Source organism: Myotis brandtii, unplaced genomic scaffold (assembly GCF_000412655.1).
Source record: "Myotis brandtii unplaced genomic scaffold, ASM41265v1 scaffold2075, whole genome shotgun sequence".
In the NCBI taxonomy this organism is placed as follows: domain Eukaryota; kingdom Metazoa; phylum Chordata; class Mammalia; order Chiroptera; family Vespertilionidae; genus Myotis; species Myotis brandtii.
In genome coordinates this window covers 63003-86303 of record NW_005357751.1, presented here as the reverse complement: position 1 = coordinate 86303, position 23301 = coordinate 63003, and the positions used below count along the sequence as shown (strand labels likewise).

The 23301-nt window shown below is 39.6% G+C and overlaps 1 protein-coding gene across 5 annotated transcripts in view; it reads right to left on the bottom strand.

The window, feature by feature from the left end:
* Positions 1–12222: 12222 nt before the first annotated feature.
* The window catches only part of ZNF169 (zinc finger protein 169), a 39419-nt gene continuing 28340 nt past the window's right edge, over positions 12223–23301 (bottom strand). For 4 of the 5 annotated variants that reach the window (XM_005865445.2, XM_005865448.2, XM_005865446.2 and 1 more), the window contains one exon: positions 12223–15417. In XM_005865445.2, coding sequence (XP_005865507.1) covers positions 13868–15417 — 1550 coding nt within the window. In that variant the 3' untranslated portion in view covers positions 12223–13867. The remainder of the gene's footprint in view (positions 15418–23301) is intronic. The other variant, XM_005865447.2, reaches the window with a different exon arrangement.

Genomic DNA, 23301 nt, shown 5'->3' with positions numbered 1-23301 from the left:
GCTATGAACATAGGGGTACATATATCCTTTCTGATTGGTGTTTCTGGTTTCTTGGGATATAGTCCTAGAAGTGGGATCACTGGGTCAAATGGGAGTTCCATTTATAACTTTTTGAGGAAATGCCATACTGTCTTCTACAGTGGCTGTATCAGTCCGCCTTCCCACCAGCAGTGCAGCAGGATTCCTTTTTCTCCTAACTGCTTCTACCTACCAGCCTGATCACCCCCTAACTACTCCCCTGCCAGCCCAATTGATGCCTAACTGCTCCTCTGCCGGCCTGATTGACCCCAACTGCCCTCCCCTGCTGGCCCAGTCACCCCTATCTGCCATCCCCTGCAGACCTGATCCCCCCCCAACTGTCCTCCCCTGCCATCCCAGTCCCCCCCAATTGCCTTCCCTCCCCTGCAGGCCCGGTCATCCCCAACTGCCCTCCCTTGCTGGCCTGATTGCCCACAACTGCCCTCCCCCACCGGCCATCTTGTGGTGGCCATATTTTGCCCACATGGGGGTGGCCATCTTGTGTGAGGGTGTGATGGTCAATTTGCATATTGCCTCTTTATTGTATAGGATGCAAATCAAATGTCTTTTTGGATTTTTTTTTCATCTTTATTGTTGAAAGTATTACATATGTCCCTTTTTGCCCCCATTGACCTCTCCCAGCCTGCCACCTCCCATCCCAGGCCTTCACTACATTATTGCCCTGTCAATGGGTTATGCATATATGCATATAAGTTCATTGGTTGATCTATTCCCACCCACCCACTCACCCCTGCCTTCCTTCTGAGGTTTGACGGGCTGTTTGATGTTTCTATGTCTCTTGGTCTATTTTTGTTCACCAGTTTATGTTCATTAGATTCCACATATGAGTGACGTAATGTGATGTTTATCGTTCTCTGACTGGCTTATTCCGCTTAGAATAATGCTCTCCAGGTTCATCCATGCTGTTGCAAATGGTGATAATTCTTTCTTTCTTTTTTTTTACAGCTCTGTAATATTCCATTGTGTAGATGTGCCACTGCTTTTTATTCACTCATCTGATAATGGGCACTTGGGCTGTTTCCAAATCTTAGCTATTGTAAATTGTGCTGCTATGAACATAGGGGTGCATATATTCTTTCTGATTGGTGTTTCTAATTTCTTGGAATAGATTCCTAAAAGTGGGATTACTGGGTCAAATGGGAGTTTCATTTTTAGTTTTTTGAGGAAACTCCATACTGCTTTTCACAGAGGTTGAACCATTCTGCATTCTCTTCAACAGTGTATGAGGGTTCCCTTTTCTCCACATCCACATCAACACTTGTCCTTTGTTGATTTATTGATGATAGCCATTCTGACAGGTATGAGGTGATATCTCATTGCAGTTTTAATTTGCATTTCTCTGATGATTAGTGACTTTGAGAATTTTTTCATATGTCTCTTCACCTTCTGTATGTCCACTTTGGAGAAGTGTCTATTTAGATCCTTTTCCCATTTTTAAGTTGGGTTGTTTATCTTACTTTTGTTAAGTTGTATGAGTGCCCTATAAATTTTGGACTTTAACTCCTTATTGGATGTATCATTGGCAAATATGTTCTCCCATGCAGTGGACTCTCTTGTTGTTTTATTGATGGCTTCTTTTGCTGTTCAGAAGCTTTTTACTTTGATGTAGTCCCATTTGTTTATTTTCTCCTTAGTTTCCATTGTCCTAGGAGCTGTATCGGTAAACATATTGCTACAAGAGATGTCTGAGATTTTTCTGCTTATGTCTTCTAAGATCTTTATGGTTTGCATCTAACATTTAAGTCTTTTAACTATTTTCAGTTTATTTTTGTGTTTGGTGTAAATTGGTGGTCTAGTTTCACTTTTTGCATGTATCTGTCCATTTTTCCCAATGCCATTTTTTGAAGAGACTGTCTTAACTCCATTATATGCTCAAGATTGCTGTGGCTATTCAGGGTCTATTTCAATTCTATATATATTTTTGGAGAGTTTGTTCTGGGTCTGTGAAATGTGCCATTGGTATTTTAATAGGGATTGCATTGAATATATAGATTGTTTTGGGTAGTATGGACATTTTAATGATGTTGATTGCACCAAAATCATTAAAATGAAAAACACAGTATATTCTTCCAGTTGTTTATATCTTTCTCAATCACTTTTTTCCTAATATCCTGTAGTTTTTAGAGTACAGGTTGTTTATCTCCTTGTTTAAGTTTATTCCTAATTATCTTAATTTTTTGTTGTTGCAATTTTAAATGGGATTTTTTTTTAGTTTCTCTTTCTGAGAGTTCATTATTGGTGTATAAAAATGCCATAGATTTCTGGGTGCTAATTTTGTATCCTGCTATGTAGCCAAATTCATTTATTAAATCTAGTAGTTTTTTGATGGAGTCTTTAGGGTTTTCTATGTACAATATCATGTGTTCTGCAAATAATGACAGTTTTACTTCTTCCTTTCCAATTTGGATGCCTAGTATTTCCTTTGTTTGCCACAGACTATTCCCATGGAAAACAGATTCAAAAGATACCAATACAAGCTCTATAACTTTTTTAAATGCATGTAAAATGCAAAAAATTATATATATATATATTTCACTCAATTAAGCTTTATTTATATAAAATGCAAGTGATATGTGGGGCAAAAGTGAAAACCAAGCTGGGGAGATGGAACTACTAGGGATGGAGAAGCAGGCTCCAATCACAAGAGAATTTGTTGAGACTTCTATTTAGCATAGGGTTTTGGGAAATAATTTGTTAGTGTTTCCTCATATAATTTTAGAAATCCTTGTATATTATATAGTTTTGGAAATCCTTGTATGTTATAATTCTGATAGAAGCTGTATTTTGTAAAAATGAAATTAGTGCTTTACTTTCTAAGTTCCCTTTTTTGTTTAGTGAATATGTATCCATCAATTTGATTGTCCTTTAGATATTGCCAAAGTTTAGATTTATATTGATTTCAGGCAGAAATGAACCTGCTTCTAAATTAAATAAAACAATGCACAACAGAATCAAAGTGTATTGTTTATAAGATTACAACTATGGAAATGGCTGATATATTCTTTCTGACATAATATATGATTTATTTTTGTAAATGTACTTAAGTAGAAGATGTATTCTCTACATTAGTAGTATGTTAACTATTTATCTCCTTATTTTTTGGTAGTATTAAAATCTCATATTAATAGTTTGTTTCTATGTCTCTTTATATCTCAGATACAATTTCTTCATAAATTAGATTGCTGTGGGTTTGGATTCATAAATCATAATAAGAGTTATAAATTAATTGTACGTTATGAACTTTAGTATTCAAATATCTTCTTTCATATATAAGGCTTTTTTACTTGAATTCCACTTTGTTTAATACAAGAGTTGCTATCCATACTGTTTCCATTTTCCTGCTATAGCTTTTTATATCTTTTAATTCTTTACTTTTCTGAGTTAACTTTTCTTTGGATGTGATTCATGTATAGCACATAGTTAGATATTGCTTTGTAAGCCAAATTCAATTTTTTAAAAAATAGGTGAATAAAGCCTATTCACTTTTGTTGATAAAATTAATATATTTGATCTCAAACTTCTCGTAATATTTCATAATTCAGTGTATTTTGTTACACTTGTTATGTTTGTTCCTCAAAATATGTTTATTTTCACTTTAATTAAATAAATAGATTATTTCTTTATCCAAAAAGAATAATTTTAGTCAAATACATACTTTATGTGATAAATTTTTGAAAAATGTAGCCTTTGTGCACATATACCAATTTCTTCTCAATAAATATTATATAAGAAAAATGTTTGATTACTCTAAGTAAATTATATTATATAGTATATAATTTCCAGCTTACTTAATATTTAATATGACCACAAAATAGTAAACTCATTTTCTAAAATTCTTGATAAGTAAAATATTTAAAAATACAAATAATGAAATAGTTATAATTCAAAAAGTAGTGCACACTTAGCCATTATACAATGGCACTGAAGCAAAACTATTTCTTATTTAAATGTACTCTGTCATAAAAGTGATTATAACTTTTGTACATTGTCATGCAGAGGACCTTAGGAAAGCTAAAACTTCTTGGATCAATTTTTTTTTTAATATTTAGGATCCTAAGTAATTCACCACAGAGACAACTGAGTAATTTTATGATTCAGCCTAAAAGTTATTTCATTTTTGAAACTTAATATTTTGTGTTTAGGGAAGTATACATCTTCTAACTGTATGACATTATCAGTTTATGAAATGCCCTATATTTACAAAACACTGATTTGTTTTGTAAATTATGTTCAAAGTTATTCTAAAAAACAAACAACAAAACAAACAAAAACACTTTGCTAATTTGAAGAGATATAAGCACTCCTTTGTTCATTGCAGCATTATTTATAACAGCCAAGATATGGAAGCAATCTAAATGTCCATTGATAGATGAATTAATAAAGAATATATATGAATGAAATCTTGCCATGTACAACATGGATAGAACTAAAGGATATTTTGCTAAGTAAAGTGCCAGACAGTGAAAGTCAAATACAATATGGTTTCACTTATAAGTGGACTCTAAAAGAACAAAACAAACAAAACAGAAACAGAATCACAGACACAGGAAACAAACTGGTGGTTACCAGAGAAAGAAAGGGCTGGGGGAGCATGAAAAAAGATGAAGGGGATTAAGAGGTACAAACTTCCAGCCCTAGCTGGTTTGGCTCAGTGGGTGGAGTGTCAGCCTGCAGACTGAAGGGTCCGGAGTTCAATTCTGGTCAAGGGCACATGCCAGGGTTGTGGGCTCAATCCAAGTGGGGGGCATGCAGGAGGCAGCCAATTGTCTCTCATCGTTTGAGGAGGATAGGTGTTAGTTCTTGGAATATTTGGTGTAACTTCCCTTTGAAGCTGTTGGAACCAGGGCTTTTGTTAACTGGAAGTTTTTATTATTGCTTCAATTTCATCAGTAGTTATCAGCCTATTCAGGTTTTCTGACTCTTCCTGAGTTTTGGAGATTGTATTTTTCTAGGAATATTTCCATTTCATCCAGGTTGTCCCGTTTGCTGGAATATAGTTGTTAGTAGTATTTTCATATAGATTTTTTACATGGGTTACTTGTGCAAAGTTAAATTTAGAAGAATGATAAATGCACTCCCCTCCTCCCAGTTCCCGCCCCACCCTCCGCCCTCACTCCCCACCCACTGTCCTCATCCATAGGTGCACGATTTTTGTCCAGTCTCTTCCTGCATCTCCCATTTCCCTTTCCCCCCCAAGAATAGTCAGTCCATTCCCTTTCTATGTCCCTGATTCATTATAATCACCAGTTCATTCTGTACATCAGATTATTTATTCACTTGATTCTTAGATTCACTTGTTGATAGATGCATGTTTGTTGTTCACAATTTGTATCTTTACCTTTTTCTTCTTCCTCCTCTTAAAGGATACCTTTCAGCATTTCGTATAATACTGGTTTAGTGGTGATGAACTCCTTTAGCTTTTCCTTATCTGTGAAGCTCTTTATCTGACCTTCAATTCTGAATGATAGCTTTGCTGGATAAAGTATTCTTGGTTGTAGGTTCTTGGTATTCAGCACTTTGAATATTTCTTGCCATTCCCTTCTGGCCTGCAAAGTTTCTGTTGAGAAATCAGCTGACAGTCGTATGGGTATTCCCTTGTAGGTAATTGAGTCTCTTTCTCTTGCTGCTTTTAAGATTCTCTCTTTGTCTTTTGCTCTTGGCATTTTAATTATGATGTGTCTTGGTGTGGTCCTCTTTGGATTCCTTTTGTTTGGGGTTCTCTGCGCTTCTTGGACCTGTAAGTCCATTTCTTTCACCAGGTGGGGGAAGTTTTCTGCCATTATTTCTTCAAATAGGTTTTCAATATCTTGCTGTCTCTCATCTTCTGGCACCCCAATTATTCTGATGTTTGTACGCTTGAAGCTGTCCCAGAGGCTCCTTACACTATCTTCGTATTTTCGGATTCTTTTTTCATTTTGCTTTTCCGGTTGGGTGTTTTTTGCTTCTTCGCATTTCAAATCTTTGGCTTGATTCTTGCGCTCCTCTGGTCTGCTATTGGGTGTCTGTATAATATTCTTTATTTCAGTCCGTGTATGCTTAATTTCTAGTTGGTTCTTTATCATAGCATCGAGGGTCTCATTAGTTTTCGTGACTCTCTCCTCAAGTTTATTGACAGCTTCTAGCACATTTTTGCAAGCCCTCAAAATTGCGATTTTTAGCTCTATATCCTCCATTTCTGTCATGTTTTTTTGTCTCCGCATTTTTTATGCTTTCTTGGTGCACCCCCTAGTGGTCTTTGTGCGCAGTCTTGTTCTAGTTGAGCCTTGATTGTTGTAGTTAATACTAGAGGGATTTGACCACCAGGCCGACTGGCTGTGTGAATCAGCTGTGTCTGCCGCGGAAAACTTCTGTCCTCTGGGGAGGTGCTAATCTAGCCTTTGCCTGAGGCTATCCGGCAAATGGCTCTGCGCAGGGCTTGGGCGGGGCGGGCTCAACAGGGCGGGCGGAGGGAGCCGTTATGGTGCCCTCAGTCCTGTTCCCAGAGGCTCTGCTTCTCAGAACCCCCGGAACCGCTGCAAACCTCGGAGGGAAAGCTGCCTTCCAACTGATGCCAGACACTCCCGCTTCTCCCGTTTGGGTCCGAGTCCCCAGCGATTCGCCCGTATCTGGAGCTCAGAGTCTGAGACTCCCCCCTGACCGAAAACGACAACCGCGCTCTCAGCCACCAGCCCGCTTTGCGCGCGCACCTCCGCACCTGAGTTTTTTCCACACTGCGCCTCCTCTGAGCCTCGGTGTGCTGTTATTTTTCCTTCTAGTTGAAGAGTCTCTCCTCAGCCAGCCTTCCTGTGGTTCTGGGTGATGTCCGTTCCGTCTTTTAGTTGTATTTTTGAAGTGGTTGTTTGCGGCAGCAGTCTCCGGTGTTTACCTATGCCGCCATCTTGGTCTCTCCTAGTAGTATTTTTTTACTTTGTACTTCTGTGCGGTCAGTTACTTCACCTCTTTCCTTTCTGATTTTGTTTATTTGGGTCCTCTCTCTTTGTTTCTTGATGAGTCTGGCTAGCTCTTGGTTTTCTTAAATTTTATATTGTTTTTAGTCTTTATGTCATTTATTTGTGCTCTGGTCTTTATTATTTCCTTCCTTTACTTACTCTGGGCTTTTCTTGTTCTCTAATTCTATACATTGTAGTGTTTGATAACTTATTACCAGTTTTTCTTGTCTGTGTGTGTGTGTGTGTGTGTGTGTGTGGTTTTTTTGTTTGTTTTGTTTTTGCGGTAGTCCTGTAGTGCTATGAGCTTCCCTTTCAGAACTGCTTTCATTGTGTCCCATAGATTTTGGTTTGTTGTGTGTTCATTTTCATTTGTTTCTAAGATGTTTTTTTTTCCTTTGATCTCTTTGGTAACCCATTCATTTTTAATAACATCCTATATAGTTTCCATGTGTTTATATGTTTTTGAGTATTTTTATTGTAGTTGATTTCTAATTTCATGCCATTGTGATTTGAAAAGATGCTTGATACGATTTCAATCTTCTTGAACTTGTAGAGACTTAGATTGTGCCCTAATATGTGGTCTTATCTTTGAAAATGTCCCATGTGTACTTGAGAAGAATGTATATTCTGTGCCTTTGGGGTGAAATGTTCTGAAAATGTCAATTAATTCTATCTGTCCTAGTGTGTCATTTAGGATTGCTGTTGCCTTGTTGATTTTTTTTTTGTCTAAATCTATCTAATGATATTAGTGGGGTATTAAAGTATCCTACTATGATTGTATTGCTGTTGATCTCTCCCTTAAAATGCTCCAGAAGTTGTTGTTTTTTATATATATTTGGATGCTCCTGTATTGGGTGTATATATGCTTACCAGAGTTATATCCTCTTGTTGTATCAATCACTTTAGTTTTATGAAGTGGCCATCATTATCTCTTGTTATGGTCTTCACTTTAAAGTCTGTTTTGCCAGATACAAGTATTGCTACCTCAGCTTTTTTTTTTTCATTTCCATTTTGCTGCTGTAGTCTTAGACCTAGATTCCCCAGCTGCCAGCAACCATATGGCTTTTCCTTTCCACAGTCCACAGTCAGATGTTATGCTGTCCCCAAGGGGGTAGAAAGAAAGAAAAGAGAAAAACTAAAGTGGGGACAGGAGAAGAAAAAACAGGATGAAAAAGGGAGAAGCAAGGAAGAAAGGACTCTCTTCTATGTGAGTCCTTTGTTCTGAGGTGGATCTCTTGTGGACAGGATATATTTGGGTCACATTTTCTTATCTATTCAGCTACCCTGTTTTTTTATTGGAGCATTTAAGCCATTTTCATTTAAGGTTATTATTGATAGGTACTTATTTATTGCCATCCTTATTTTTTATGCTTGTGTTCAGTTTCTATTTGTTCTTCTTAAACTAGTCTCATTAGTATTTCTTGCAGTGCTGGTTTAGTGGTAATAAATTCTTTTAGTTTTTTGTTTGTTTTTGTTTGGTGGTTTTTTTGTTTTTGTTTTTTGTCTGTGAAGCTCTTTATTTCACCTTTGATATTGAATGGTAGCATTTCTGGATAGAGTAGTCTTGGGTCAAGTCCCTTGGTTTTCATTACCTTGTATACTTCATACTATTCCCTTCTGGCCTGAAATGTTTCTATTGAGAAGTCAGCTGACAGTATAATGGGAGCTCCTTTGTAGGTAACTTTCTGTCTCTCTCTTGCAGCCTTATGATTCTTTATCTTTAATTTTTGCCATTTTAATTAATATGTGCCTAAGTGTGGATCTTTTGGGGTTCATCTTGATTAAGGCTCTCTGTGTTTCCCTAACTTGAGTGACTTTTTTCTTCACCAGGCTTGGGAAATTTTCTGCCATTATTTCTTCAAACAGGTTCTCTATTCCTTTTTTATATTCTGCTCCTTCTGGTACCCTTATAATGCCAATGTTGTTCTGTTTCATTTTGTCCCAAAGCTCACTTAGACTCTCTTTTTAATTATTTTCCATTTGCTGTTTGAATTGGTGATTTTTTCCTACCTCATCTTCTAATTCCCTGATTCAGTCCTCAGCTTCTAGACCTTCCAGGGTGTTCTTTATTTCAGCTATGTCATTCCTCATTTTCAATTGATTCTTATTGTTTCAAGCTCTCTTTTCATGTTGGTATAGGTCTCATCAGGACCTGTATAATTCTGATTAAGTTGTAGTTCTCACTGAATTTTTTGAGCATCTTTATTACCATTACTCTGAATTTTTTATCTGATAAATTGTTTATCTCCATTTCATTTAGTTCACTTTCTGGTGATTCCTCCTTTTCTTTCATTTGGGGGTTGTTTCTTTGTCTCCCCATTTTTGCTGTCCCTTTGTTTTTGTTTCTGCATATTAGATCAAACTGTGGTACCTCCCAGATTTTGTGGGGTGGTCTTATGTAGTAGGTATTTTGTGTGACCCAGTGATGCAGTCTCTTAGATTTCCTGAGCTGGGTGCTCTAGGAAAGGCCCTTCCTTGTTTTATTTGGGTTCTCGTTTTATAGTTGGGTCTTGAATGTTATTGTTCCATTGGTGGATGGAGTCTTCTCTCAGGCTGGCTATGTGTCTCACCCACAGCCACATCATGTGAACTGTTGTGGAGGTGCTGACTGAACAGAACAAAATACAACACAACAAAACACTAAACAGAAGAAACAAAACCAAAATATACTGAAGATCCCTATACCACCAACAAAAGCAACCACCAGAGAACAGAGAATTAGGAAAGAAGAAAGAGAGTAAAAATAACAGAAAAAAAGAAAGGAAGAAAAAGTGTGAGAAGAAAACAAAACAAATAAACAAAAAGCACACTCAAAAAACAACAAGAAAAGGGGGGACAGAATATGTAGATGCAGAACTGAAATAAAGAAAATAAAAATAAAGAATTAAAATAATAGGGGAAGGAAAATGGTTTAAAATAAAGGATGGAGAAAAGAAATAAAAAGATAAATTAAAAAATTGAAAGGGAGAAAGCAGATAGACCTAAAATAAGAATAAGAAAAAGATGAGAAAACAGGAGAAAAAGAAGAGAGAAAAAAAATTGAATAGTGAAAAAAGAAATAAGAAAAAAATGAGTAGGAAAAGGGAAGAGGAAAATTAGATATATAAATGAAACAACAGAGATTAGAATAATAACAAATCAATAAAGCAGATAAGGAAGATACATTTTAAAAGGGAAAAAAGAAAGGAAAGAGAAAAATGAAAAAAGAGAAGACAAGTGGGAGGGGAAAAAACGAAAAAAAAAGGGAGAGGGGAAAAAAAGTGAAATGGCCTTCATTTCAGCCAAGTTTAGTGCCCATGGGAGCTCACTTTGGATCCCGCCTGTCTGCCAATTCTGGGCTTCATGGGTTAGGTACATAGGTGCTAACCACTGTCAGGCACTGTCCTTTGGCTTTCAGCACCTGCTTGAAGGTCCTGGTGATCCACTGATCCACCATTTATGTCCGTCTCCACAGGCCTTGGCTGCCAGCAGGAGGAGCCAATCTCCCAATAAAGCATTTTTAACTAAGTTATGCACATTGTTGTTGTTTTTTAGGCTATAGTACCATTGCACACTTAATTGACTACAGTTTGGTATAAACATAACTTTTATATACAATCAAAAACCAAAAAATTCATGTGACTTGTTTTATTTTGATTCTCCCTTTATTGTGGTGGTCTGGAAGCAACCCCACAATATCTCCAAGGTTTGCCTGTATAATTCTTTTTTTTAAATCATTGTTGGATTTAATTTGCTAATAATTTTTGAACATTTTTCATCTGTCTTCAAGAGATATTGGGATACAGTTTTACAATTTTGTACTTTCTTTGTCTGCTTTGGTATAGGGTAGTATTGGCCTCATAAACTAAATTAAGAAATGTTTCTTCCACTTTTATTTTTCTGTGAGAGATTGGGTAAAATTGGTAGTAATCTTTCCTCAAATGTTTGGTAAAATACTCCCTCAAACCCTGTCAAAGAACATTCTGTTTTCTACTTCTAGACATTTCACTATTTTATATACCACACATAAGTGGAATCATGAGGTATATGTTTGTCCTATAATTTCCACTTGAATTTTTGGTATAACTTCTACTTTTTGATAATATCTTGTACTTTTTTATTTGCTTCAAGAGAACTTGTAGTTGCTTATAGCATTGTAATGATAGCTGCTTTAGCATCCCTGTCAGATGATTCCAATGTCATACTCTCTCACTGCTGGTGCCAGTTGATCATCTTTCCTCATTGAGGTTGCATTTTACCCACTCCAGTTTATATAATTGACTATGCTTAAACATTCAAGCAATATTCAATATTCTGGAACTATATGAAAATAACCATGTGCATGTGTATATTCATAAAACTGCAACTGACCCTTCAGGAGAGACCTTGGAAGTGTGCTTGCTGTGTCAACAGTTACATGTATACAGTTTACATACTGCCAAATTGCCCTCCCTCTGAAAAGCTTTACCATTCTGCATTCACAGCAACAATGCATGGAAATGCCTGTTTTCTCACAGCCCCACCAATAGAATACTGTCAAGCTTTTGAATTTCTGCCAAGCCAATGAGTGTGAAATGGCATCCCAATGAAGTTATAATTTCCCTTTCTCTTATCATGATTGAAGTTGAACATATTTTCATTTGTTTATACCTCTTTTGGTAAACTGAACATGTTTCTTGCCCAATTTTCTCAAACTTCTGGTCTTTTCTGCTTGATTTTTTAAAGTTCCTATAATGGGGGGATATTAACCCTTTATCTGCAAAATACTGTTGATTTATGTTATATATTTCTCTTCCAGTCATTTGTTTTTTGACACTACTTATAGTAATTTTTGCAATGCAAAACACTGCTCTTGTATTCAACTTTATCAACAATCTTGTATTATCTCTGGATTTTAAGCCAGGAAAGCATCTGGGCTGGGCATTTGTTAGGCTGTAGACCCCCAAACTGGGGAGAGTTGTGGCTGAAAGCCCTCAGTCTTTGGGTTCGATCACCGGCATGTAGTCACAGCTAACGGGATGGGGCCTCGAGCTGCAAGGATGAGTATTAATAGATACCCTTCAATCTGTTATTGGGGGAGGCAGAGTGTGTGGCTTGGGAAACTCATGTCTGTTGGAGGACTTAGGAAGGGGTGTGGATGAAGGCCATTATAATATTGCTCTCCCCTTTATAGGACCAGAGCCCAGAAGAAATACAGAGTGACTCTCCATGCTCCCAAGAAGTTGAATATTTTGAGGTTCTTGATAAAATGAGGTACACATTCCAGGTGTGCAGCTTTGTATAGAAACAGTTTATTAAAATAAAAGGAAATACAATATATAGAAGGACTACTGCTTAGAAAAGTAAACCATAAGCAAACTTTCTCATGAACACTGGAAAAAGGCAACATTGTTTTTCCTCCATTCCATTTCCGCAGAGCAGAATGTTTCCTAGTAGTTTCTGCCATCTTCACACTCATGGTAATGGAAGAAAGGTCAAAACATGTTTTTATGGTAGGAGTTTGTATCTGGCCTCATAAATTTTGGGCATCCAGAGGGTATAAGTTTAGCAGAGATTACTGAACAAGGTGTTGAAGGTACAGCCTGGTTTCTTCTTGCTGCTTATTATAAGAGTAGATGGATAAACTGAAGGAACTGTTAAACAACAAGGAACCAGAATTTGAAGATTTGGGAAAATCTCAGCCTATCCATCTTACAGAAAATAAGACGTCTTGGAAAGAGCACCAGTGTGGCTGGACAACTGTTTCATAAAGATATAAGTTTGGAACCAGTCAACTATCTCAGCAGAAACTCTGGCAGATTGGATTAACCGTGATACACATGGGACAAACCGAAGGCATTCTATAGGTAGGAGAATAGATCTACCCAACTGCAAACATGTGCTACCCATCAAGAAGGGGAATGACCCCAAAGGCGAAACAGAGATGAGCAGGTCTGCTACTCCCACAGTGGGCCCAGAGAGTAAAAGTCTGGGGGCCAGTATGTCTCTTCCATGGTTTCAGTGGGCCTGGCACCGCCAATGCCACCCAAGTGGGACCAGAGAGCCGAGGACCCAACCAAAGATAGTCCTTGAGCCTTAAACATAATAGAATCTAACTTACTAGGTTTTAGACTTGCTTGGGACCATCAATCCTTTCTTCTCTCCACTTTTGGAATGGGAATGTAAATTCTAAGCCTGTCCCGCCAGTGTATTTTGGGACCAGATAATTTGTCTGGTTTACATGTTCACAGCTAAAGAGGAATTCTGCCTAAGGATGAAACGCAGCTCTAGTCTCACCCACGTGTGAATTAGGTGAGATTCTGAACATACCATTGATGTTGGAAAGCATTAAGACTTTTCAAGTTCTTAAAATGGGTGAATGTATTTTGTATGCAGGAAAAATGTGAATTGGGGGAGGGGGGGGGCGAGACTAGAGGGCTGAAGTATTCTGCCAAATTCATATGTTGAAGTGATAGTCTACTATGTGACTTTTTTGATGACATGGTCTTTAAAAGGTAAATGTTAAGAGGTCCTTAACCCAATATGGCTGGATCCCTATAAGAGAGAGAGACCCCAGGAAAGCACACACATGGAAAAAAGGCCACATGAGAACACAGCAAGAATGCAGTCACATCTGCAAGCAGAGGAGAGAGGCTTCAGTAGAACCAAACTGCTTACATGTTGATCTTGGACTTCTAATCTCAAATACTGAAGAACAGAAAATAAGTTTCTGTTCTTCAAGGCACCAAGTCTGTGGTATTATTATTATTATGGCAACCCTGGCAAATGAGCACACATTCCTAGTGCAGGAAGGAAAACATAAACCAACTCTCTTATCACTGAAAGAATGCAGTACATTTTCTCCACTGCAATGGAGAAAAGGGAAACATTTCCTAGTGACTTCTACCGCCTGCACACTGAGGGCAAAAGGGAAAGAAAGGTCAGGAAAACAGCTCTTGTGGAAGGGAGTGATGGCCAGACTTGGTTCTCTTATGTCTGTGGAGGTGAGACTTCTGGCTAAAGCCCCGCCCACACTCCCTGCACACATATGGCTTCTCTCCTGAGTGGGTCCGCTGGTGTCTGATGAGGGCTGACTTGAAGCCAAAGCCCCGCCCACACTGCCCACACACGCATGGCTTCTCTCCTGAGTGTGTCCTTTGGTCAGAGATGAGGTTAGATTTCTGGCTAAGTCTTTGCTCACACACTCCATACCCATCAGAATCCTCCCCTAAGTGTGTCCTCTGGTGTCTAGTGAGAAGTGACCTGAAGCCAAACGTGCGGCCACACTCGGAGCACATGTAAGGCTTTTCCCCTGTGTGTGTCCTCTGGTGTCTGATGAGGGTGACCTTCTGTCCAAAGCCCCGCCCACACTCAGGGCACACATAAGGCTTCTCTCCGGTGTGAGTCCTCTGGTGTCCTATGAGGGCAACCTTCTGCCGAAAGCCGCGCCCGCACTCAGAGCACAGGTAAGGCTTTTCCCCTGTGTGTGTCCTCTGGTGTCTGATGAGGGTGGCATTCTGGCGAAAGCCGTGCCCACAGTCAGCACAGACATAAGGCTTCTCCCCTGAGTGTGTGACCTGGTGAATGAGGAGCAGGGACTGCTGCCTGAAACCACGCCCACACTCTAGGCACAAGAAGGGCCTCTCACCAGAATGTGAGCTCTGGTGTTGGAGGAGCGATGCCTTCTGGCAAAAGCCTCTCCCACACTCAGGACATACGAAGGGCTTCTCCTCCAAGTGTGTCCTCTGGTGTAGGACGAGGGCAATCTTCTGACGAAAGCCTCGCCCACACTTCTGACAGACAAAGGGTCTCTCTCCGGAGTGTATCCTCTTGTGGTTAGTGAGCGAGGACGTATACCTGAAGTGTCGCCCACATTCCCTGCACGTGTACGGTTTCTCCCCTGAGTGTTTCCTCTGGTGTATGGTGAGGGAGGACTTCCGGCCAAAGCTTCGTCCACACTCCCCACAACTGTAAGGCTTCTCCCCTGTGTGCATCCTCTGGTGCTTGAGGAGGTCTGACCTCTGGCAGAAACCTCTGCCACATTCAGGGCATACATGATGCTTCTGGAGGCGAGTCAGGCTTGAGTTTGTGCTGCGTCCTCGTGTATATTTTTCACACGTGACTGCTCCAGATTCTGAGCAGTCTGCCCCTGTCAACATGTCAGCCCCCTCAGGATTCATCTTCTGGTCTGTTCCTTCCCCTCTGTTGCCTTCCACCTTGTGTACTGGCTGACCTTGAAATGGGCCAAAGAATATGCTTGAAGTCCCACTTAGATGCAGCCTCCTGACCACAGTGCCAGAGCCTTCGCTCTCTCCATCTTTTGCTTTTTCTCTCAAGCAGCTTGGAGCTTCCAGAGGGAAGTGACTTCCTACAAAAGAGCTTGGGGAAATCTCAGGGGGGTGGCCACACAGCACATATTGTCTGAGGAGCTGCGGACTAGAAAAGGCCGCTGGGCAGGAGAGACTGGGCTGGAATTCTGTCCTTGGTTCTGCTGGAGAGAAAGTCTGTCATAATCACCACGGTACCTTGTGGACAGTGAAACTTACCCAGCAGTCATTCCTCAGTTCCCAGAAAGACTTCTTTTAGAGAGCTACCCCCCTCCCGCTGTGACACCTTCGTGTGTGTACCAATGCAACACAAAAAACTCACAAGACGAGCCAGCTCTAAATGATCAGCCTGGCAAATAGTTTCAAGAAAGCCTGAGAGGCAGCTTCAGCCCTATGAAGTGCTGCCATTAGAGTCATACATTTCCCGCAGTACAATTACCTCACAACGCACAGGCATTATCACTGATATAAACATTATCACAAATACAGGTTGGAGCAAAAGCAGGTTTACAGTTGTGAGTAGGTGAAGCACAGAGTTTATTCTCGTATTATTTTTGTATTTTCCATATGAAATACTGTAAACCTACTTTTGGCACAGCCTGTATATGCTTTTACTGAAAGTATATGACTTACTACAAATTTCTTTAGTGATTTTTTCCTACAGGAAAGAAATGGGGTCATTACAAGGAATCTTTCCACCTGGAGGCCCCATCGGGGAGGCAGTACACGGGATCCCTGCAGGAAATGAACCAGGAGGTGTTGCCACCATCCTAAACAAGTGTTTTCTAGAGGGTATCTGCTGGGTTTTATGCCAGAAAGTAGGGACTCAACAATGAAACAGTCTACAACCCCTTAAAGGATTCTGGCACCTGGTGACCCCAATCAGTGCCAACCTGCTTTTCTTAGTGTGCAAATTGTTGTGAAAGGAACAATACCCCCTGCAATAGCTCTTTACTGGGAGACATCAATTTGTAGGCCTTGTTTTATTACACTGGTTCTATCCACCTGAAGCTGATGAAAAAACAACCCATGACACTATACTCCAGGGGTCCTCAAACTTTTTAAACAGGGGGCCAGTTCACGGTCCCTCAGACCGTTGGAGGGCCGGACTATAGTTAAAAAAAAAACTATGAACAAATTCCTATGCACACTTCACATATCTTATTTTGAAGTAAAAAAACAAAACGGGAACAAATACAGTATTTGTATTTGCGTGTGGCCCGCGGGGCGTAGTTTGAGGACCCCTGCTATACTCAGTATCCCAGGCTTTTTCAGACGTAGCAGATTCTTTCTTCAGTCAAAATAAGATGTGTTTTATAAACTTTCTACAACATGGGTTGCAAACTACAGTCCACCAAATGTTTTGTAAATAAAGGTCCAAAGCCACACTCTCCATGTAGTGTCTATGGCAGCTTTCACAACAACGGCAAAGTTTAGTAGTTGCATCAAAGAAGGCAAAGGTTGGAAAGGCTGAATTACTTACTATCTGGCCCTTTAGGCTAGAGCAGCCGTGGGCAAACTACGGCCCGTTTGAAATGAATAAAACTAAAAAAAAAAAGACCGTACCCTTTTATGTAATGATGTTTACTTTGAATTTATATTAGTTCACACAAACACTCCATCCATGCTTTTGTTCCGGCCCTCCGGTCCAGTTTAAGAACCCATTGTGGCCCTCGAGTCAAAAAGTTTGCCCACCCCTGGGCTAGAGGAAAATCTTTCCTGAGCCCTGATTTACATTATTGACTCATTTGATCTTGTCTAAAATGCCAACTTTCAATACTAACAAGTATAGCTACTGTGAAACCCCTTCCTAATACTTCAAGCTCCCTAGATTTGCTTTTCAGCAAGTTCTTAATAAACTTAGTTATGTGCGTGTGCGCGCGCACATGTGTGTATATGTATGTATATGTAGCTGGATCTAGAATCTCCTGTGAAATGGCCTTGAGAATCACAAGTGCTGACTCCACTGGGCATCCAGATGTGACAGTGAACATCCTTTCAGTCTTGCATCTATTTCTGGCCATCAAGAGGTCCCACCATGATTGGTCAAATGTGCTCCAGTGCAGCTCACTGAACTGTCAGTTTATTTTGTTAATCTAGGCTGTCCACATTTCACAACCTGTGGAAGGTGTATATATCTCTGAGCAGCAGTTTCCAATAAATACTCTGTTGTAATTCTAGAATTCTGACAGCTGAGCTTTCAGTACTGCACAACTGTCTACTTGTCTCTGAATTGATGGGAAGAGAAAAGCAGCCACTGCCTTCTTCTTGTCTTGCTTGTACACTCGATGACATAAACCCTAAAGCCAGTGGTACACAGCACGTCATTACAGCAGTGCCTTTCACTGGGAAAGGAAGCACATTTGTGTGTCTTGTACATGAAAAGGTGCCACATACTAAACCTGACAAGCTCAGGGGAGGCCTGCATGGTGGCCTTTCAAACTCACAAAGGATGGTCCAAAATTAAGACTTTTTAACTGAAAGCAATTCATGATGAGTAGTCATGTCCTAGGTTAGAAATCTTTCCTGACAAAGGTCAATTTTCACCTTCACTAAGCCTGTTGTTTTTTTTGCATCTACGATAACATATCTTTGGAATGTGAAATTAATTTCCTTTTTCTGGACCCCTCAAAGCACAGGCGCTACTCTGTGGAAATAAAAAATCCCCTCATTGTTATTGAGTTAAAATTGTTGACTGTTAACTATCCTGCACCCACCTGTATGAAGAAGTATTGTCTATTATTTTACTTTTTATCCAACCCCAGAGGTTCCCCCCCCTTTTTGCTTTCTCCCACCTCCCTAATCTATCATGAATGGATTTCATATAACCCACTTATGCCTCTTCTTTTGATTGTAATGTGTAAAATAAGGTGCAAAACTGCCATTTTCTGGAGCATTTTCTCAATCCGGTGAGACTTTGCTTCCTGGCAATTGCCATCAGTTTGGCACAAATAAACTCACAAAAATCTTTATAGGTTTGGATGTTTCTTACATTGACATTTAGTTAGAGTAGTTGGCAGGATTCCAATGAAGCTCACCCAGGACCCCCAGTGTATCCGGACCCAGTGATAGGATCCAGCAAGGGGCCCATTGAGCCCCGCTGGCTACCAGCCACATTGGGTAAACTTGGATGAGTTGTCTCTCTGATCCAGGACCTTCCCTTGCTTGTGGTAGAGAGACAGACTTTATTTGAACTGTTCTTAGGAAATCCTCAAGGTGGCGCTAAAAGATAGGCGTTGAGAAGGGTAGCTGGCTTTGATTTTGGCTTTTCAGTTGGCATTATTCCATTGCAGTCTGAGCAAAGACTTGTGCTGATGAGACCCTGCACTCGGGCTGTGACCATGAGGACATACCCTCCCTCCAGCCAGAACCTTGGGTGTTCTTAGGAGACTAAAAATCTTCGTGGAGGTGTCAGAGGACATTCCTCACAACCTGCAGAAGCCCAATAGGAAAATTCCAACTCAACTGTAATTAAACAATTGACTTCTACAGGGATGCACATATAAAGGTGGTTTACCTAGTGCTCTGAGTCCTCACGGCTGTATTAAACAACTGGGGAGACAAACTGAGGCACGTAAGAGGGTTGAATGCAACTCAAGGAGTGAGAGCCTAGAGCAAGCATGTCAAACTCGCGGCCCACAGAGAATATTTTTGCAGCCCAGCCAATATAACGATATGTAAGAAACGTTTTAATAAAAAATTCATAACTTAATTTTTACAATATCCTGTTATACATAATTATTAATAACAAACTACAATGTTTAATGACTGATATTACTATAATTGTGTTGCATTCATTTCCCTTACGCGCCTTACTTGCAGGCACACCATTTCTCTCCACTAATACTAACAGCGAATATTTTAGCAGCCGATTGTCACGTCATTTGTCTTGTACTGACTTGTTTGGTGTGCGCAACAGGAAATATTTCACTTTCAGAGAACAGAAAAATAGGTTTATTTGCATTACACTTATTAATTTGTGAGGTTATTCAGTATCTACTAAGTTAATGTTAAAGAAAAATATTAATTTTTATTAAAATGTTCTATTATTTTATGTTAATGATTACTCATTTATTTCAGCCCCTTGTATTCAGTATGTCTCTATTGAAATAAACCTACGTTTCTATGAAAATTTAAGCTTTTGTGTGTTTCTTTTTGCGGCCCACATAAACTTAAACCTTATTTGGCCCATGTTAGCCTTTGAGTTTGACATGCTTGGCCTAGAAGAGCTCAAGTTATAAGCAGCACACTTAGACCCACTACATAACCTTCCTAGAAAATTTGTTCAGACTGCAGATATCCAAAGAAAGATTCAAATTAAAATGGGAAGTCGTGCCTCTAAGGTCCATGAATCCCAAGAATCCCAGCCCCCCATTAATACTCGCTCAGAGTACATGTATAATTCATATGGAATCTCAACTTGCAAGTATCTACAGAAATGGGGAAATTTAACTAAAAATGGTATCAGCTTGAAACGGCCAAAGTGGGGGATTTTTGAGACTCCAAACTGATGTTTCTGCACGCTCAATTAGAAAAAGCCGGCTGTAAAACTGAACGGATGGGAAGCTTATCTTGATTGGAAATTAGGAACTTTTAGGAAAGGCTCCGCTAAAATATCTTCCCTACAGGAAGTTAATAAGAAAAGTTAAGGGACTGTCTCTGAACTAAAGAAGGCTTCCAAAGCCAATAAATGCCAAGACCCCATTCCTCCCCGTCTACAGCTCCTCCACTATACCCTTTGTTCTCCGAGCTTCCTTGTACCGACTTGCCCTCCACCCCCCTTCTCCCTTCTCCTCTCTCCCCTCTACTACCACTTCCTACTGACCTAAGGAAAAATGATAATAAAAATTCAGAGAAAGATAATTCAGGAACTTTAGCAGCTTGTCTCAGGTAGAGGGAAACCAGTGATTGTATATATTCCTTGGACTAGCACAAAATTAAGAAATCTAACCAAAGATTTCTCTGACCCTCTTCAGGACCCCAACAAGTTTGTAAAGGCATTTGATTTAACTGTTAGAACATATGATTATGGCTATTCTGACCTATTCCAATTAATACACTTACTGGTTTCTGAGAACAAGGCAATAGGATGGTTGAATCAGGTTTGCTGGCATATTCCTGTAGAATATTTTTTTTAAAAACAGAGACAGACCAGGAAAAATGCAGGTAATTAGCTCACCAGCTTTACCAAGCCATACCTGAGATTCTTGCCTGGAAAATGGAGTGGACCAAGATCCAGCAATATAAAAGAAAGCCTGATGAATCGGTGCTTGATTTCTTTGAACATTTTGAAAAACTTTCAAATTCTCAGTTCTGTCTCCACACAGTTTTAAGAATCATCAAAATAATCTCTTATTAAATTTGGCATTTTTGGAAAGACTAAAGAGCTTATAACTTTGAACAAAAAACATGACCTGGCAGACAGCCATCAGAACTGGCTATTCTGGCTGGTCAACTATCAAACTATTCAAAAGAAAGAAAAATATAAAGCTGCCAACTTTATGAACTTAAAGCTCCAACAATTAAGCAATCAAGTCAGATCTACTCAGAGGTTTCTAAGACAAGGGCAGAGAAGAGTCTTTTTACAATAAAAAGCCAGGTCACCATAAGGAGGATTGTAGAAAAGTGAAATGGGATTTACAAAGAATAAAAGAACAGAAGCAAGCATAGGGCTGCTCTAAGGACTATGAGAGGGTATTTCCACTATTTACTAATACTTCAGGAGAAACTGAAATTATCATGAAAGGGCAAGTTACTAAGGCCCTTGGAGATACTGGGGCTACATTATCTATTCTTAACCATACCCAGCTAAGTTTCCCTCTCCCTCAAAGCTTCTGTGCACATGGTAGGGGTATATAACCAAACAATGACTTTTAAAATCAGGACCTGTCTCCTTTCAATCAGGGAATGTTATGGGGCAACATATATTTTTACTGGTCAAATCAGTCCCAATTCAGTGGATAGAAAAAGATTTTCTTAAAACCCATGATGCCCACATATCCTTTTCCCAGAAAGGTGAAATGTACTAGTATTCAGGACTAGATCAATCAGATACTGAAACAATTGGGGAAATTATTAAAGGAACTTCCACAAGAGGAAAGTAATCTTAAAACTGAACGTTTGTTGCAGTATGTTCCAATGCAACTTTGGATCCTTTCCAGTACAGATATTGTCAAGATCAATTCAGCCACTCCTATTAAAATAACTATTGATAATACTTTGCGTCTACCTAATATTCGCCAATATCCTTTAAGACCTGATGCACTCGCTGGAATTAAGCCCATTATACAAGACTAGAGGCCCACTGCATGACATTCGAGGGGTACGTAATGCTCCCGCCACCGCTGCTGCGCTCGCCAGTCGTGAGCCCTGCTTCTGGCTGAGCGGCGCCCCCCCTGTGGGAGCACACTGACCACCAGGGGGCAGCTCCTGCGTTGAGCATCTGCCCCCTGGTGGTCAGTGCGCATCATAGCAACCGGTCATTCTGCCGTTCAGTCGATTTGCATATAAGGGCTTTATTAGATAGGATTAGTTAAAAAGGGGACTTAAAATTCCATGTACAAGCCCCTGTAATTCTCCTATCCTTCCAGTAAAGAAACCAAATGGAAAGGATGGAAATTTGTACCGGATCTCAGTGCTATACATAAGATAGTTATTCCAAGACGCCCTGTGTTCCAAATCCACATATTTTGTCAGCCATTCCTTGGACTGCTGATATTTTTCAGTAATAGATTTATGTAGTGCCTTTTCTAGCATTCTAATAGAAAAAGACAGTGCATTTTCTCAATCCATTAAGAAAATTCTCTACAGGTTTGAATGTTTCTTGTGTTGAGAGTCTTCTGTATTAAATATGGTGACTGAGTTAAATATTGTTAATGTTGCCCTTATGGGAACCAATTCTAACCATTTGTATAATAAGAATATTCATCATAATTTTTGTGCTTAGCTAGTAATATGGCACATTTTAGCTAAAAGTGATTTGGAATTCCAATGTCCACTTTGGATAACCCTAAACTTTAACATGGTTTTAAACTATGGTTCTGTCTACCTGATGAAAAATCCAGAAGTTCCTGAATAAAAGCATAAATAAAAATAAAATTTAGCAAATAATGATTTTCAGTGAATCAAAAAAATTCCATGATGTAGAAGAAAATCAGCTCATAAACTCTTGAAAAATCTACAGCTGCTCTTGGGCTGATTGATTATTGAGATCAATAAAAGTACATCAATAATTGTACATGAACTCAAAACTTTCCAATACAAAGAGAAAAACCAATGCCTAGTGGCTCATTAAGGAAATGATTCCTTCTGCAGCTGCTGGATGTAGTATAAAAGAGCAGCTGTGAGTTACGCGAATAGCCTTAGACACTGGCTCACAAGAGGAATGCTTGTGCTGTCACTGCTTTTAAACAATTTAAAGAATTTTAAGACTTGGTTCACAAATGTAAAAGGTGGATGTTTTCAATGTTAATCAGAATTAGTCCTTAGAAATTGGAAAATTTTCATAATATGCCATGTCCATGATTTTAAGACAATATAAAAGAAATACTAACATATAATTAATTTTATGTATCAACTTAGCTGGCCACCAATGTTTAGTCAAACATTGTTCTGGGTGTTTCTGTGAGGGTGTTTTTGGATGACTTGAACATATATATAGCCGATTGCCCTCCCTTATGAGTAGCCCCATCCAATCAGTTGAGGCCTGAATACAACAAAAGATTGACCCTCTTCCAAATAAAAGGGAATTCCTCTAGCCCAGGGGTCGGCAAACCATGGCTCGTGAGCCACATGTGGCTCTTTGGCCCCTTGAGTGTGGCTCTTCCACAAAATACCATGTGCGGGCGCGCATGTACACTGCAATTGAAACTTCGTGGCCCATGCGCAGAAACAGGTTTTCAGCCTGGGCAAGTCTATTTTGAAGAAGTGGTGTTAGAAGAAGTGGGGGGTGTAGGTCGGTCGGTCGGGCGGGCGACGGGGGACGACGGGAGACGCGGCACAGGCAGGCCAAGGGATATGCAGCGCGGGGGGGGGGGGGGGGGGGGGCA